Raw genomic sequence first — 13,582 nt, 5'->3', positions numbered from 1 at the left:
TGTCAGGTCAAATGTTTAAACGGTAGAAAAAGGGATTCATTTGGATTTTCCTCATTTATTGTTATGCCATTAGTGCAACATATGTTTTGCAGCAGATTATCAGCAAGCAGGTTGTGTAACTGTAGATTCACCACAATCCCAGTTTTTAAAGCACTTCTGCTCCTAATCGTGTTTCCATAGCTTAATCTTCTTACTTGTCGGTGTGTGTTTGGCACTGACATTTGGATCGGTTGCATTCTTTAGCCGTGTTTCATTTTACTATGAATCTTTTATTTTCTGACGATTTTTTTTCTAGCTATAATCAAAATAATGATTATAGCTAAAAAGCTTTTGCTTTTCTTTATTTTCTGCCTTCACTGAAACATTTAATGATTTCTGTGGCTCAATACTTACTTTAATAAATCTATCTACAAAATATTTCACTTTTTAGTCCAATTACTTACTTATTCACAACTTATACAGATTCAAAGTAAAATGAAACATCTTCCCAAAAACGTATTGCTTCCTTCAGACTGTCAGATGTTTCTGATGTGTCTGACTTCAAATCTCTTACAGGCTGAAATTTAAAGTTAGGGTTTTTTTCACTGTAATATGATTTCAGTCTGTCAGGAGGACATTTTATGGAATTTTAGATTTCTCCTGTCGAGTGTGAGTGGGTGGAAGCACATTAAAAGTAATGCACCATAACTGAATTTATTCGTTTTTATTAGAGTTGAATGGGAACTTTTCAGAGTAGACTTTTTAAAAATACTTTCTTTTTACTTTAAGACATTAAATCAGACTCTACTTTTCCTGTTGTAGGTCAGTTAAAGATACCTATTTTTAAATTTTTGTTTGTTAAACAGCTGAATAATCAGAGAACTTTAGATTTTTTTTTAAATTTATTTAAATTCAGAACGCTACATGCATTTTCTTAGTGTTGGTTAGAATTGTCTTTTAATCTGTGTAACTTGGGTCAAAAATTTTGGATTTTCTTTCCTCACAATGTCATTTAATATTTGAAATTCACCAGTTAATTCTGCAGCAAAACAGCCCACAACATAATGCAGCCACCACTGTACTTCACAGATGGGATTGGACTTGAAAACGTATTCCTACATCCTTAAATGCTTATAATGTCAAAGAAGCTTCATGTTTGAGGTGTTTTTTTTCTAATAAACATCCACATGTTGTTTAGAGAGTCTCTAATACCTCTTTCATATTCTGGCATTTAGGAAATCTAAATAAGTTTGCTAATCCTATTTGACCTAAACCAAAATGTTTAGTCTGACTTGTTGTCAGACAGTGAGAAAAAAAAAGTTATGTGTCTTTTTAGTGTATGTAAATATCTGGTTTCACTGTAACTGATGTTACCTGGTTTTGTTCTCCGCTGCAGCTCCTCTGCAGCAACAGAATCAAAGCATGTAGCAAATTTAAGTCTGGAAAACACAGCTTGGGCTCGTTTACGGTTAAATCCAGTCTCCAAATTTATACCCAGATCATGACAATCTACTTTAGCCTTCCTAATCAATGTCACATGGGAAACAATAAACATAAATTTCAGCCTGATTAACAACATCTTCTGTGCACGTACATTATGTTTTCTCTCTGTTTGAGAGCTCTTTCAAGTGGTTAGAGTGATGGAGGGCAACCTTTTTTGGCAGCCACTTTTTCCTGGAGCAGACCGGTTACATTTACTTGCGCATGGTTTTCCCACCGTACCAAATTCTCTTTAAGTGCTTGTTTGAAACCTCAAATGGTGGTGCATGTTGTGAAAGATGACATACCAGCGCTCTCAGAGGGAAGTGGTACAACATCCACAAACACCGGGTCACTGGTTTACCAAAACACCGTCTGGGTTGTAAAGTATCCCGCCCTTACGAGGATCTTTTTGCCCCAAAACTTATCCTTATGCCCTAAACTTCAACTCTGACCTCCGACCCCCTGGTGGTGTTTAATTTAAACCTATTTGGGGGCTCAGAAGCTGTGCATGTTCCGCTTTTTTTGGTCTGCTCTGCAGATGGCAGCCAGATTCCAGAGTGCCACATCTGACATTACACCAGAGAACCAACCAAAGGATAAAAATATGATGTGCTGTGGATAACAGTGCTCCCATGTGTGTGTGTGTGCGCAGCTCAGATTTGCATGCGCATCTGCTGTAGGACGCACAGATGCGGGTCATGGTCAGCCATTGGAGGGAACCCCGGTGAGCCGTAATGCAATCCTCCCACTGAGAATGTTCTGGTTTCATCCCTGCCCTGCGGAGTGTGCTTCCTCTGCCAGGTACACGCAGTCGGCCTCGAACCCGCAGGGCTCGCCTTGAAGTCAGCCGATATGCCGACTGTACTGTAGTTACTCAATCTAATATTATATAACAACAAAACAGCTTGGAGTCTGAATTATCTCAGTTTACTCGTACAAAGAGAGATTGTTTTCAGCTGCAGCAAAGGTTGCCTTCATACATGTCAGAGCTCAATCAAAACAACAAGAGCCTTCCACGTCTGGCAATCATCTCCCGAGCATGTGGCGGCAGACAAAGAGAGCCGCTAGCAGTAGTTTAGGCTCATTTTTACCAGGAGTGCTATTCCTTCCTCTCCCCGGGACTCATTTTCTTTGCTACCTGTTTATACCTTTTTTAATGCAACCTACTTACCTCCAGGGCTGTTTACTGTGAGTCACTGGTGTTGTGGTGAGTTCTGGGGACAGGGGGGTGGGGGGGTGTAATTCAGGATGCTCTGCGGCACCAGGAGCTGCAAATGTGCGGCTGAAAGATGCGCATTGCAGCTGACAGGTGATGAGGCTTTTGCAGTTAGGGAGAACGGAGGAGGCTTTGTTGGCAGATGCTGCCCTGGTTGACTGATTTCGAGGTGTGTGTCTGTGTGGGAACATGCGGGAGCTGCTTCTTGGCTAGACCTCAGTAATTTAGATAATAGTCTGGGGGAGGATTTTTTTTTTTTTAATGCCATCAACAACTGAAGGTTAGCAGGTAGCAGAAACATTAGCGGCTACATTATGTTCGTGCCTCCAGATGAGCAGTTGGGGAGTTGTTTGTTCAGGTTTCGTCCTTGTCAGCGCAGCGACAGGCATTTCTAATCTTGATTTAATTTGAAACTGCCAACTTCCCAATCTGTCATTCAATCTGCCAGGAAAGCTCATTTGGCAAATATGTTTTGAAGTGAGGTTTAGCCTGCTGGGTGGGTTGAGATATCTTGGGAAATATGTGTCATCACAGTGACTTAGTCGTTATTATCGCAATTTGTAACAAGAGGATTTATGCTTCCAATTTGTTCCCTTTCTAATTATTTCCCAGGCTCTGTTTGTAGCAAATTAAACAAAAAAAAAGGTCTCTGTGTGCTTTCTTCTTTAAATGCAGAGCCTTGCAAAAGTATTCATAGTCCTTTTTTATCTTGTTACAGACTTAAATGTGTTTTAATACTAGGATTTTATTTAGGAGATCAACAGAAAGTGGGTTAGAACTGTAAAATTAGTGAAAAATGGCTTTCAACCATTTAAAAAGATGGAATTTGTGGTATCCCCACTTTATTACTTATAAAGGAAATCCAGGGCAAAATAATCTACAAAAAAAAATAAAAAATCTACCTTTGTGTTGTTAAATCTCAATATGAATCCAGCTGTTCTGTTTTGTTTATTAGAGAATATTAGTGAAGAAACAGCATCATGAAGACCAAGAAACACAACAAACACATCAGGAAGAAAGTTGTGAACATGCTTAAAGCACGCTTATGATAACCATCCAGACCAGGGATGTCTCACAAGGTTAAGGTTAGCAGCATTGATCATCCATACGAACATGTAGGGAGTTCAGAACAACTGCATCGCCACAGGCTGAACAAGAACAACGGCAAACTGGGAAGCAGCCAAGAGGACGTTGGTAACTCTGCACAGATCCGAAGCTCAGGTTGGAGATCATGTTGACAGGACGTCTATTAGTTATGCAGTTCACAAATTTGGCCCAAAGCTGTTGCTGAAAGAAATTGGCAGTTTATCAGAAGACGCTAAAGGGAGGTACAATGTGTTTTCCAGGCACAATAAAAACAACTTAAAAGAAATTAGATTTTGCTTCAACATAACACGATACAAAGAGCAAAAACTTTGATTTTCCATGACTCCACACACACACACACACACACACACACCACTCCTCCCAATCCTCTTTAAAGATGTTTTTCTACTAAGATGAGACCACAACTGAATTTTGTTGCACATCCCAACAAAATTCAGTTGTGATGGTGGTGGGAACATCAGCATTTCTTCACGAGGGTACGAAGAGCTGATCAGAGCTGATGGGAAGGAGCTAAAACAGGATAAAAAGACATGTAAGAGGCTCCAAAAGCCTTGCAGCAGGACAATTGGTGCAAATTCATGTGTGACCTAAATATGTGTCAAATCTTGAAAACTGCTTTCCGCCTAACTGACTATTTTGTAAAGAAGCGAGCCGTGAAACATGGTGGTAGAAACATCATGCTGTGGGAATGGTTTTGTTCAACAGGGACAGCGTTCAGAGTGAATGGAAAGACAGAAAACTTTAGACAGTGGTGGAGTTTCACCTTCCAGCAGGACAACAACCCTAAATATACAAACAGCGCGACAGTGGGAAGGTTTGTACAAAGGGCTGTACATTTTTGTCCGTTGAGTAGTATAGCATACATAAGAACAGCGAGTTTCTACCCAACCCTGTTTGGGAGTGGGCACCGATACGGCTGAGTCACAGGGAAAACGCGTTGGCTGTTTAAGGTCATTTCTCCATTCAGCGGGCCCAACAAGCGTGTTAAAGCTAAATGTTTTGAAATATGTCAGAGCGATTTCACTTCAGGTCTCTCGTTCTTCTTGTGGGGTCCATCGTGGAGGATGACAGAAAGAAAAGGGAGGGAGCAAGAGAGCTAATCAGGGTTAATTGGCTGCTGTTTTTTCTTCTTTTTTTTTCTCTAACCTGAGGCAGAAAGGAGACGGAGGAGAAACTCTGGAGGAAAAGGGAGGAAGGCTTAAGTACACTGTGACTAATTTAAAAGGAGAAAGGGATTGAATTGGCGGGGCAACAGGAGGGCCGACTGAGGTGTGTCTGAGCTGGACGGAGGCTGACTGAGCGCCAGAGAGAAATATTGTGCAATGCACTTTTCACACCTAATGAACAGCAGCATGTTTTAGGAGCATGAATCACGGCTTTTTGTCTGGGCAACGTCAGGATGAAAGGGAGCGCCGAGAGGATGGGAAAGGATGACAGAGTGCAGGAGGAGGAAAAAAGTGTTGTGTTTGGAGAAATTTAGCGGGGGGAAAAAAGTGAAAGCATCCAAAGAGTGAAAAAAAAAAAAAAAAAAAAAACGAGAGGCGGACGTACATGAAGTACCGTACTGTCGAAAAATCAACCTTTCAGCTCCAATTTTCTCTGTTTGAAACCAGAGATTTGGGCTCTGAAAGGTTTCAGTGTTGCTACCCCCCACTTCCTCTGATCGTCCCGTCATCTCTCTTTTCCTCAAACACACATAACATCACTGTATACAATCGCAGCAATGTAATGCTAATCCACGTATATGATGTCGACTGCAAACATTCTAGCAAACACTCACATGTAACCTAAAGCAGCTATACAAACAAGGTAAAACATAAACAAGAGGGCCACGATGCAAACACGTTAATGTTTGTGATGGTAAAGAAAGCCACATGTCTTTGTTTTGGAGGGTTTTGGTCAGGAATGAACATACGTGTGAGCTTTTGTGTGAACCCTGAACGTAGGAGCCATTTGTTTTACTGTCTAGAGCTATTAGGCGAGGTTTTATTTAAACCCAGAGTAAACCTCCTACAGCCAGAGACCTCTAAAACGAGATTGGAAACGGAAAAGGTTTCATTGGCAGTGTCAGATAACTCTGACCCCGGCAGGGTGCAACCAGGCAAAGTCGTCACCACACAGGCAATGAAATAAACCTGAATATTTTTTACAATTCCAACAAACAGGGTTACGGTGAAGTCTGGAAACTGCTGCTGAATGTTATTTCTGTCCATTTAGTCACTAGATTTATTATAAAACTCAGTTTCCAATATAAATAATCTCAAAACATATGAGAAAATAATAGCTGAAATAAGTTCTGCCTCTTTGTTTTTAAAATAAATAACTCTGCTGTGCGTGCTAACATTTGGACACCTAAGACATGCACGTCATTATAGAAGCATCTCTTATTGTCGGAGTTTTAATCAGCCTTTTTTCTTTTGATTTCCCCCCACAGTCCGTCAGCTGCTCGCAGTGCTGCTGGCTGCTGCCGTGGTAACGGCCATGGATCCTTCCCACAACCTGGCCAGCGAGAGAAGTTCGATCGAAAGCACGTACGAGCTGACCAAATACCTCGAGTACCAGCTCAAGGAAATCAAAGACGTATATGTGAGTAATTCTTTGAGATTATTTTTATACAACACAATTACACACTACGATACAAATTTTTCATGAAACTTGAAATTTTATTGTTTTTATTTATCAAAGTCACTCTTACTGGCAGCCCCAAATGATAACAAAATAACTGTACCTAAAGGATTATTAAAATCTTCAATTTCCTCTGAATGTGGATCAGAATGTCCAAAAACCTTTAATTAGTAGGCCAATTAATTAATGATTCTTGTTTGCCTGAGGTATAAATATGATGTGACACAGAGGGTCTATTTCTACTTTCTCTACAGAATGTGAAAAGCAAACATGACATTCAAGTAAAACTGATGAGTTACAGAATGGCTACAAGACAGAAGATACTCACCTAACGTCATACTGACCGTTTGCACGTGACGTCACTATCTTCGAAACTCCGCCCACTCCGCCATGACAGACGTCAAAACAACCCTTGCGCTCTTATTAAGTTGATTTCGCAGTAAAAATGGTCACAGGGTGCTGCGCGGTCGGCTGCAGAGAAAGACCGGGATGTTGACCAAACTTACTGAATTAGTTTGAATGAGGAAAGATACGGCGGTGATGGATCAGCTGTCAATCATCATGACTGCTTAGCCCTCGGTGTAATCGCGGATTTTCAGGGAACACCTTTTACAAGGTCAGAAGATTAGCGTTCATAAACTTTATAAGCAAGTATGATTAGAAAGATATCAAATATCGCATTATGAGGAAGGTACGCGTCTAACCATTACCATGGAAACAGTGCCGCACCGTCATAACCTAGCATGTGAAGCCTAGCATGTGTGGGGGAAAAAAAAAATGGTTAGCATCTTGTCTAACAGGACCGTCTATGGCTCCCTAATCAGGTGTGTCGCGTTCACAAACAAATTAGCTCGACTCGAACAAGTAGAAACCATGAATAAACTGGAAAAAACAACTTGCGAAAACAATTTCAGTTGCTCTGTAAATACTCCCGTCCCTCACTTCCGACGTCCGTCATGGCGCCTCGAATGATTAAGTGACGTAGTTGCAACGGGTCAATATTTAACTTTAGTCTCCATAACAACCATTCAGTGCTATTTAAAAACCATTTCGGAGTGGTTTTGTCAATAAAAAGACTTTTACTTTCTTGTCCTAAATTCACAAACAGGAAAATGTAAGTTTGCTAAACTCTACAGGGAGTTTAACTGGAAGAATGTGCTTAGGTCAGGTGAGACCAGGAGATATTTGGAAAACAATGACCGAATATTTGGAAAAGCTCCTTATTGCTCACTGTGCTTATGCTGGAGGATTGTTTTCCTTCGTAAGATATGCTAATATTTCTTAATTGTAAACCTGAAAAACATTTTTTTTTAAATAATTGTATTAGGGTACTGAGATTCTAAATTTAAAGAATTATATGCAGTTTTTTGACTCTTCTCCAGGGATGAGAGACAGAAAAGAAACTGTTAGTTTATTTTAGCCAAACATTTGCTTTTCATTTATCCTCTTCTCTTGCTTAAGCTGAAGTAAGTCAAATAAATCAAATTATTTAGACACTTCTAGCATTACAAGAAAACCAAAAGACTTAAAAAGATTTTTATTGTTGATTTATGTCACTTATAAACTATTAATCTTCTCCTTTTGTTTGACCTGGCAGTAACACAGATTTGGCAAAAATCAAATAGGACATTGTTTTTATTAGACAGAAAATCCATTTGTTTTTTTTCTCAGCTGACCTGCTGCTTTTCTTTTTATTAATCCTGAGTTTTGAAGAATATTCCCACAGCAGCCTAGTTCTTGAAGGATTTCATTGAGTTTCAAGCAAAGAAAAAAACAGTTCAAAGTGTTCAAATAATGTTTTTTTTAATGCTCCAAATGTTTTTGCCAGCCTGCCTCATGAGGCCTTATTTTCCTAATTAATTTGCTGAGATATGGGAATGTGTCAGCAGAGCTCTGTTAATCCAAATCTGGCAGATTTTTATTCAAAACACTGCGGTTAACCCAGCTGTTTTTGTAACTTTGTTGGGAAAGAAAACAAATTCAAACTGCAAAGTCACCGTCACTCGTCGCTTTGTTTAATCTGCTGTTCAGCTTGTCTTAGCGTATTTGAAGTTTGTATGTATCGATTAAGTGTGAAGGCAGCCCTGTTTGTAATTCACTTTTTTTTTTATGTTTTATCGTCTCTTTCTTTTGGCTTTTCCTCCAGCTGACATATCTGGGCCCGCCGTTCAATGAGAAAGACTTCTCTCCTCCTCGGCCCAACAGCACAGCTCTGACTCTGCCTAGTGCCGCCACCCGACTGGAGCTGTGGCACGGCCTGGAGAACCAAGCCCGACTCGCACAGAACCAGAGGGCCTACTCTATCCTGCTGGCTGCTGTCAGGGAGCTGGCCCGTTCCACCCTCTGCCCGTCCCTCAAAACATCCCTGCTGCACTTCTGCACCGGTCTGGATGGACTTCTCGGCTCCATTTCTGCACTGATGAACTCCCTCGGTTACTCGTCCCCCGCTCAAGCTGCAGCTGGCGAGCTGCAGTTCCCGCAGAGGGGGACTGGGAGCAACCGGCCTGCTCCGCTCATGAGCCAGAGCCTGTACCGATCCAGAGATGGGACAAGAACAGAGGCCAGTCAGCGTGGCAGCCAGAGAAGAAGTCGGATAAAGATGGTCAGAGAGAGGGAAGACGGCGACCAGATGGACAGGAGAAGAGGGAGAACGGGGAAGAAAGCAGAGGCAACCACTGCTGTGGGGCGGAGTGGTGGGCAGAGGGAGAAGGGAAGAGGAGAACGAGTGAGAAGAGAGGAGAGGGAAGAGCAACAGGAGGTGCAGGAGCTGAAGGAAGAGGTGGAAAACTGGGGCAGAAGGAGAAGGTTGTTGAGTATAGAAGAGAATGAGGATGAGAAGGACAGGGAGACCAAAATCAGAGTGGAAGTGTCGTATCTGGGCTCCGGAGAAATCATAAACCATCAGCAAACGAACAACCAGTACAGCTTCAGTCTGAACTCAGATCACCGAGACGCCCTCAGAGATGATGGATTTATTTTAGAAACAAACAGGAGATTCGTTTTGAAGGGAGAAAAGGACGCAGATATGGACTCAGCCTCCTCCTCCTCCGCCTCCTTCCAGCAGCACCACCGGCGTCCTCGCTCTCTTCTCTACCCCACCCTCTCGCCTCCCCTCTCCACTCTCTCGCTCCTGTACCAGTTCGGAGTGGGTGAGGAGCACACCCTGCTCCCCCAGCCTGTCCCGCTTTCTCTACAGAGGGGCACCTCCCTTCTCTCTCCTCCTCTGAGTCCGCTGCTCTCCTCTTCGTCCTCCTCCCCTTCCACCTCCTCGTCACTCCTGGCAGCTCGGCCAACGATGAACGATTTCGCCAGGAAGGTGGAGGGCTTCTGGATCCTGCGAGAGCTGCAGAGCTGGTTGTGGAGATCGGCCAAGGACTTCAACCGTCTCAAGAAGAGACTCCGAGGCTGAGACGTTTGGGCGGCCCGGACAAGGACACAAAGACTCATAAAAGTACGGCAAGGCGGAAATCTATTGTTTTCACAAAGTCTGAGAGGAAGCAACCGAGATCTCTCTAAGCACATTACCACATCTATACTGAACACATCCATTCATCCCGTACTGGAACCAGTGGATAATGGACTTTTTTTGCTGGTCACCATTCCTGCTACTGGAACATAACGCACACAAAGCCATGACAAGACTGTTCTGACCGCACATTGGAGGTAATTGAGATAAACTCACTGAGTCTGGGTCTGAGTTACCGGACTTCACAGCTCATAGATCAACAGAAAAACCACTGTAGGTGGTTAGGCTTGTACAACACAGGCACGCAACGCAGCCTGGCCGGGTGACCGGCAGCCAGACAGACAGTGCAGTCATTGTGCACAAGCTGATTCAGTGACCTCACATGTGTGAATCAGCAAATATTCACTTTCTCTAAAGGAAGAAGGAAAAAAAATATGAATGGGCAAAAGACGAGAGGAGGAGGAAAAGTGCCCAAAGGAACGATTGAGGCAGAGAGGGGCCATGAGTCAGGGAGTGATCACATATACTAACCAGCAGAGGGGTATTGCTGAGTAATTATTGAGGAAATTGTAGTTTACCGTAATCGCACAACAGAGCCACACATACAGTCCAAGCTGAGCGGCGAAGCACATTGTTTGCCTCCGTTTTAGATTTGGTGCTCATGACTTAGGCTTTAATCTACTCAGATATCACCACCTTTTATAATCTTTAGAATTTTAGAGCCTAAAAATAAAAACTTAAAGCATTTTTGCAGTCCTGCTGCGTCATATTTTAAGTTAGTGGAGGCACTTTCCCTTACAATAACATTTTTCTTATCCAAAATAAAAATAATTGCAGTTTTTTTTGGCCAACCTAACTGGGAAACTAGTGACTATTTAACCACTGTAGCTAAGTACATCAGCGGTTAATATTAAGATATTATAGATTATATTTGTTTGTGCTTTGATAAAATTAAGTTATTTTTTTGTTCTAAAAAAAAAAAACATTTTCCCCAAATTTCAAATGAAACAATTTCATCAAATCAGCTTTGCTAAACTACATCTTAGCACTTTTTTTATAAGTAGTTAAATCCAGATTTTCAGAAAACTCAATAAGATGTTCATTTCCTGCAATTAGCCTATTAATTAATGAAAAAAACCAACAAAAAACTCTTTAAAATGTTTTATTTGGTATGTGGTAGTTTAAATGCTACATGTACACAAACACATTAAAATCAAAAATTGTAATATCTATATTTTAGATAATTGTATACATTACAGGAACAGAACTTGCTAACAGACTTGATTAGCTACATGCAGTGTTAGTCTAGCCTTCTCTCTGTTATGCTTCTATATGCATATGTCATTGCATCTGTAGCTATTTGCAAGCAAAGTGTTAACACACCAAAGCTAACACGTTCCTCTAGTCTACAAAATTTGTGAAATTGTGTTAACTAGATCCTACTTAGGAAATCTACAAGCAGTGATGGCGGTCAGTAAACTTCAATAAACAAAGCTTGTCAAAAAGTTTTGTCTATTCAGGGAGAAAGTTAAAAAACAGATAACACATAATTCAACTTCTATGCTTACAAATAAACATGCATCTTACACAATCTCCTTTTCTAAAAAAAAACAAAAAAAAAACAGCTAAAGTGGTTAGATGTTTAAGAGCAATGCACCCAATCAATACACGCAAATATTATTAATCAAACATATCTTAAAATTGACTTATTTTTACCTGCACACTATTGCAGCGATATTGCTTAAGTGTAGACCACCAATAAAGGGTTTCAAATAACTCGTCCTTCATTTTGCCCCGTGGCACATCTGAGTTTAACAGCTGGAGTATTTAAGCCATATGCTGGAAAGAAAAGCTGAAGTAAATCGGTGAACTCAATGCCTTATGCCTTCAACTAGCCTTCAGACTGGATCACTTAAGACACATGCTTGTGCCAGGTGTTATGACAGCAAGTTCAAGACATGCTCACCACTCTGATATTCACTTTTCAAAATGTTGAAGTAATGCTGTAAGTTGGCTTCACATTCCTAAACTCAAACCACTCAGCTTTCCCTCCAAGCAAGTTAAAACATTTTGTTTTCAGAATAAATTTGTCGTCATGTGTTTGAAATGTGTGCCGTTATGGCCAAAGGTTATGGATCATATTGCCATTATTTATTGAACAAAAATGTTTATTTATTTTTCCCTGTGTGATAATACTGTATTGTAACTTGAGAGAGAATAAATACTAGGTTTTTGTACACGGCGTGGTGTCATTGGTCATTTGGGATGCAGTAAATGAGAGAACTGGACTCTGAGGTCTGGGCGTTTTCTGAAAAACAAAGCGTAGTTCCCGTTTGTGGTTGAAAAAGGAGGGGCGGGGGCTTAGCAGAGGTTTTATTCGTCTGTCCTTGTGAAAATTTACGACCTTTTTCTTTTCATCATTCCCTTCCCGTCTCCTCGTTGCACCATCCCACCTCCCATTTTACTTTCCTTTCTCGTCCCACTATCTCACGAGGCTCGTCTTCCCCCGACTTCCCAAAACAACAACAACAAAAAAAAAAAAACTATTGGCCATACCCGTGACAGAGCACATAAGGACAGGTACAAACACACCTTTCCTAATCCATCCAACAACCCGGCTCGCTTGTTGTGTCTGTTTTAATGCCGCCACTCGGCTCGCTTCTGTCACCACCTCTGCCTCTTATCGTTTTTGGTCATCCTCTGCCTCCCGGTCTTTTATCGCCTCCGCACCTGTTATCTTTTTCCTTCTTTCTTTCTTTCATTTCGTGCTCTCAACTACACGGTTTCCCACAGGCTCTCTGGCTCGCTGTCTTGGCCTCAGGCCGGATATTAAGGGATCAATGAGAATCTCCTCTCTATTACCGTCACCTCCAAGGTAGACACCTGCACACAACCGCATGTTTCCACCCTAAAATCACCAAGGTACTTGTTCTGGATGCAGAATAAACATCAGCTCACTTATGGCCCTCAGACTAAAAGGGAAAGGGCTAACCGTGTCAGACGCATGACACATGTATGCATGCACACACACGAGACAATGTGTGTTTTTTACATTTAGTAAGCGCTGGCTGAGAGGCTGCCAGTAGTCAACAAAGGCAGCTTTGTGGGCTCTATGTGTGCACATTCTATGTGTGAGTTTGTATTGTTTGCCCCTGTGTGGGCTTGCAGGCCCAGCACGTGTGTGAATCATTATCTCTATGTGTCAGAACTTCGTTGGAATGAGGCTTGTCGTGCATAGCTATCTAACAGCCATCACTCACCGTTGCCCTCGCGGTTTCCCTCTCAGCCTGTTTCTCCCTGTCAGCGCGGCAGAGACAAATCGCTGGAACTAATACGCAATATAACAGCTGAGCTCTGTTAGAGCGACTCAGCCAGCCAGCTCTTTGACGAGGCATCGATATTATTAGCGAGCTTGGCCCGCCAGGCTCAGACGGGACTGTCCGCGTGATTGACGCTCAATGATCTCATAAAGAGGGAGCAATGACCTGGGGGTTATCATGGTGGAGGGCTTTTATTTGCTTCTTGAGACCTTTCTTCTGTTCTGGCTCGTTGGCTTTTTCTGCTTTTCAGCACTGTAAAATTTAAATTTCTACCAAAAAAAAAAAAAAAAAAAACGGAACAAAAACTTCCTTTCTCCATCATCCTGAAGCAGAGGCAACTCTTAGGCCTTCCTTTTTGATTTGTGAGTTAGTCAAATTCTCAAATCC

The 13,582-nt window shown here is 41.7% G+C and overlaps 1 protein-coding gene across 1 annotated transcript; it reads left to right on the top strand.

Annotated features, from left to right (window-relative positions):
* The first annotated feature begins 1,181 nt into the window (after nucleotides 1–1,181).
* clcf1 (cardiotrophin-like cytokine factor 1) lies at nucleotides 1,182–12,115 on the top strand. Its single transcript, XM_015015780.1, has 2 exons — nucleotides 1,182–6,370; nucleotides 8,556–12,115. The coding sequence occupies exons 1-2, from the start codon at nucleotides 6,266–6,268 to the stop codon at nucleotides 9,816–9,818; spliced, it is 1,368 nt and encodes a 455-aa protein (XP_014871266.1). The 5' UTR covers nucleotides 1,182–6,265; the 3' UTR covers nucleotides 9,819–12,115.
* The last annotated feature ends 1,467 nt before the right edge of the window (nucleotides 12,116–13,582 follow it).

Source organism: Poecilia latipinna, unplaced genomic scaffold, assembly GCF_001443285.1.
Source record: "Poecilia latipinna isolate Pla-1442-1.1 unplaced genomic scaffold, P_latipinna-1.0 Scaffold1951, whole genome shotgun sequence".
Classification (NCBI taxonomy): Eukaryota; Metazoa; Chordata; class Actinopteri; order Cyprinodontiformes; family Poeciliidae; genus Poecilia; species Poecilia latipinna.
Note: the sequence above shows the minus strand (reverse complement) of the source record. Positions and strands in the feature narration are given on the sequence as shown.

Coding starts and splice junctions, on each gene's coding strand:
- clcf1 (XM_015015780.1), top strand. CDS start 6,266: ATGGATCCTTCCCACAACCTGGCCAGCGAGAGAAGTTCGATCGAAAGC. Junction 6,371..8,555: donor AGGAAATCAAAGACGTATAT/GTGAGTAATTCT, acceptor CTTTTCCTCCAG/CTGACATATCTGGGCCCGCC.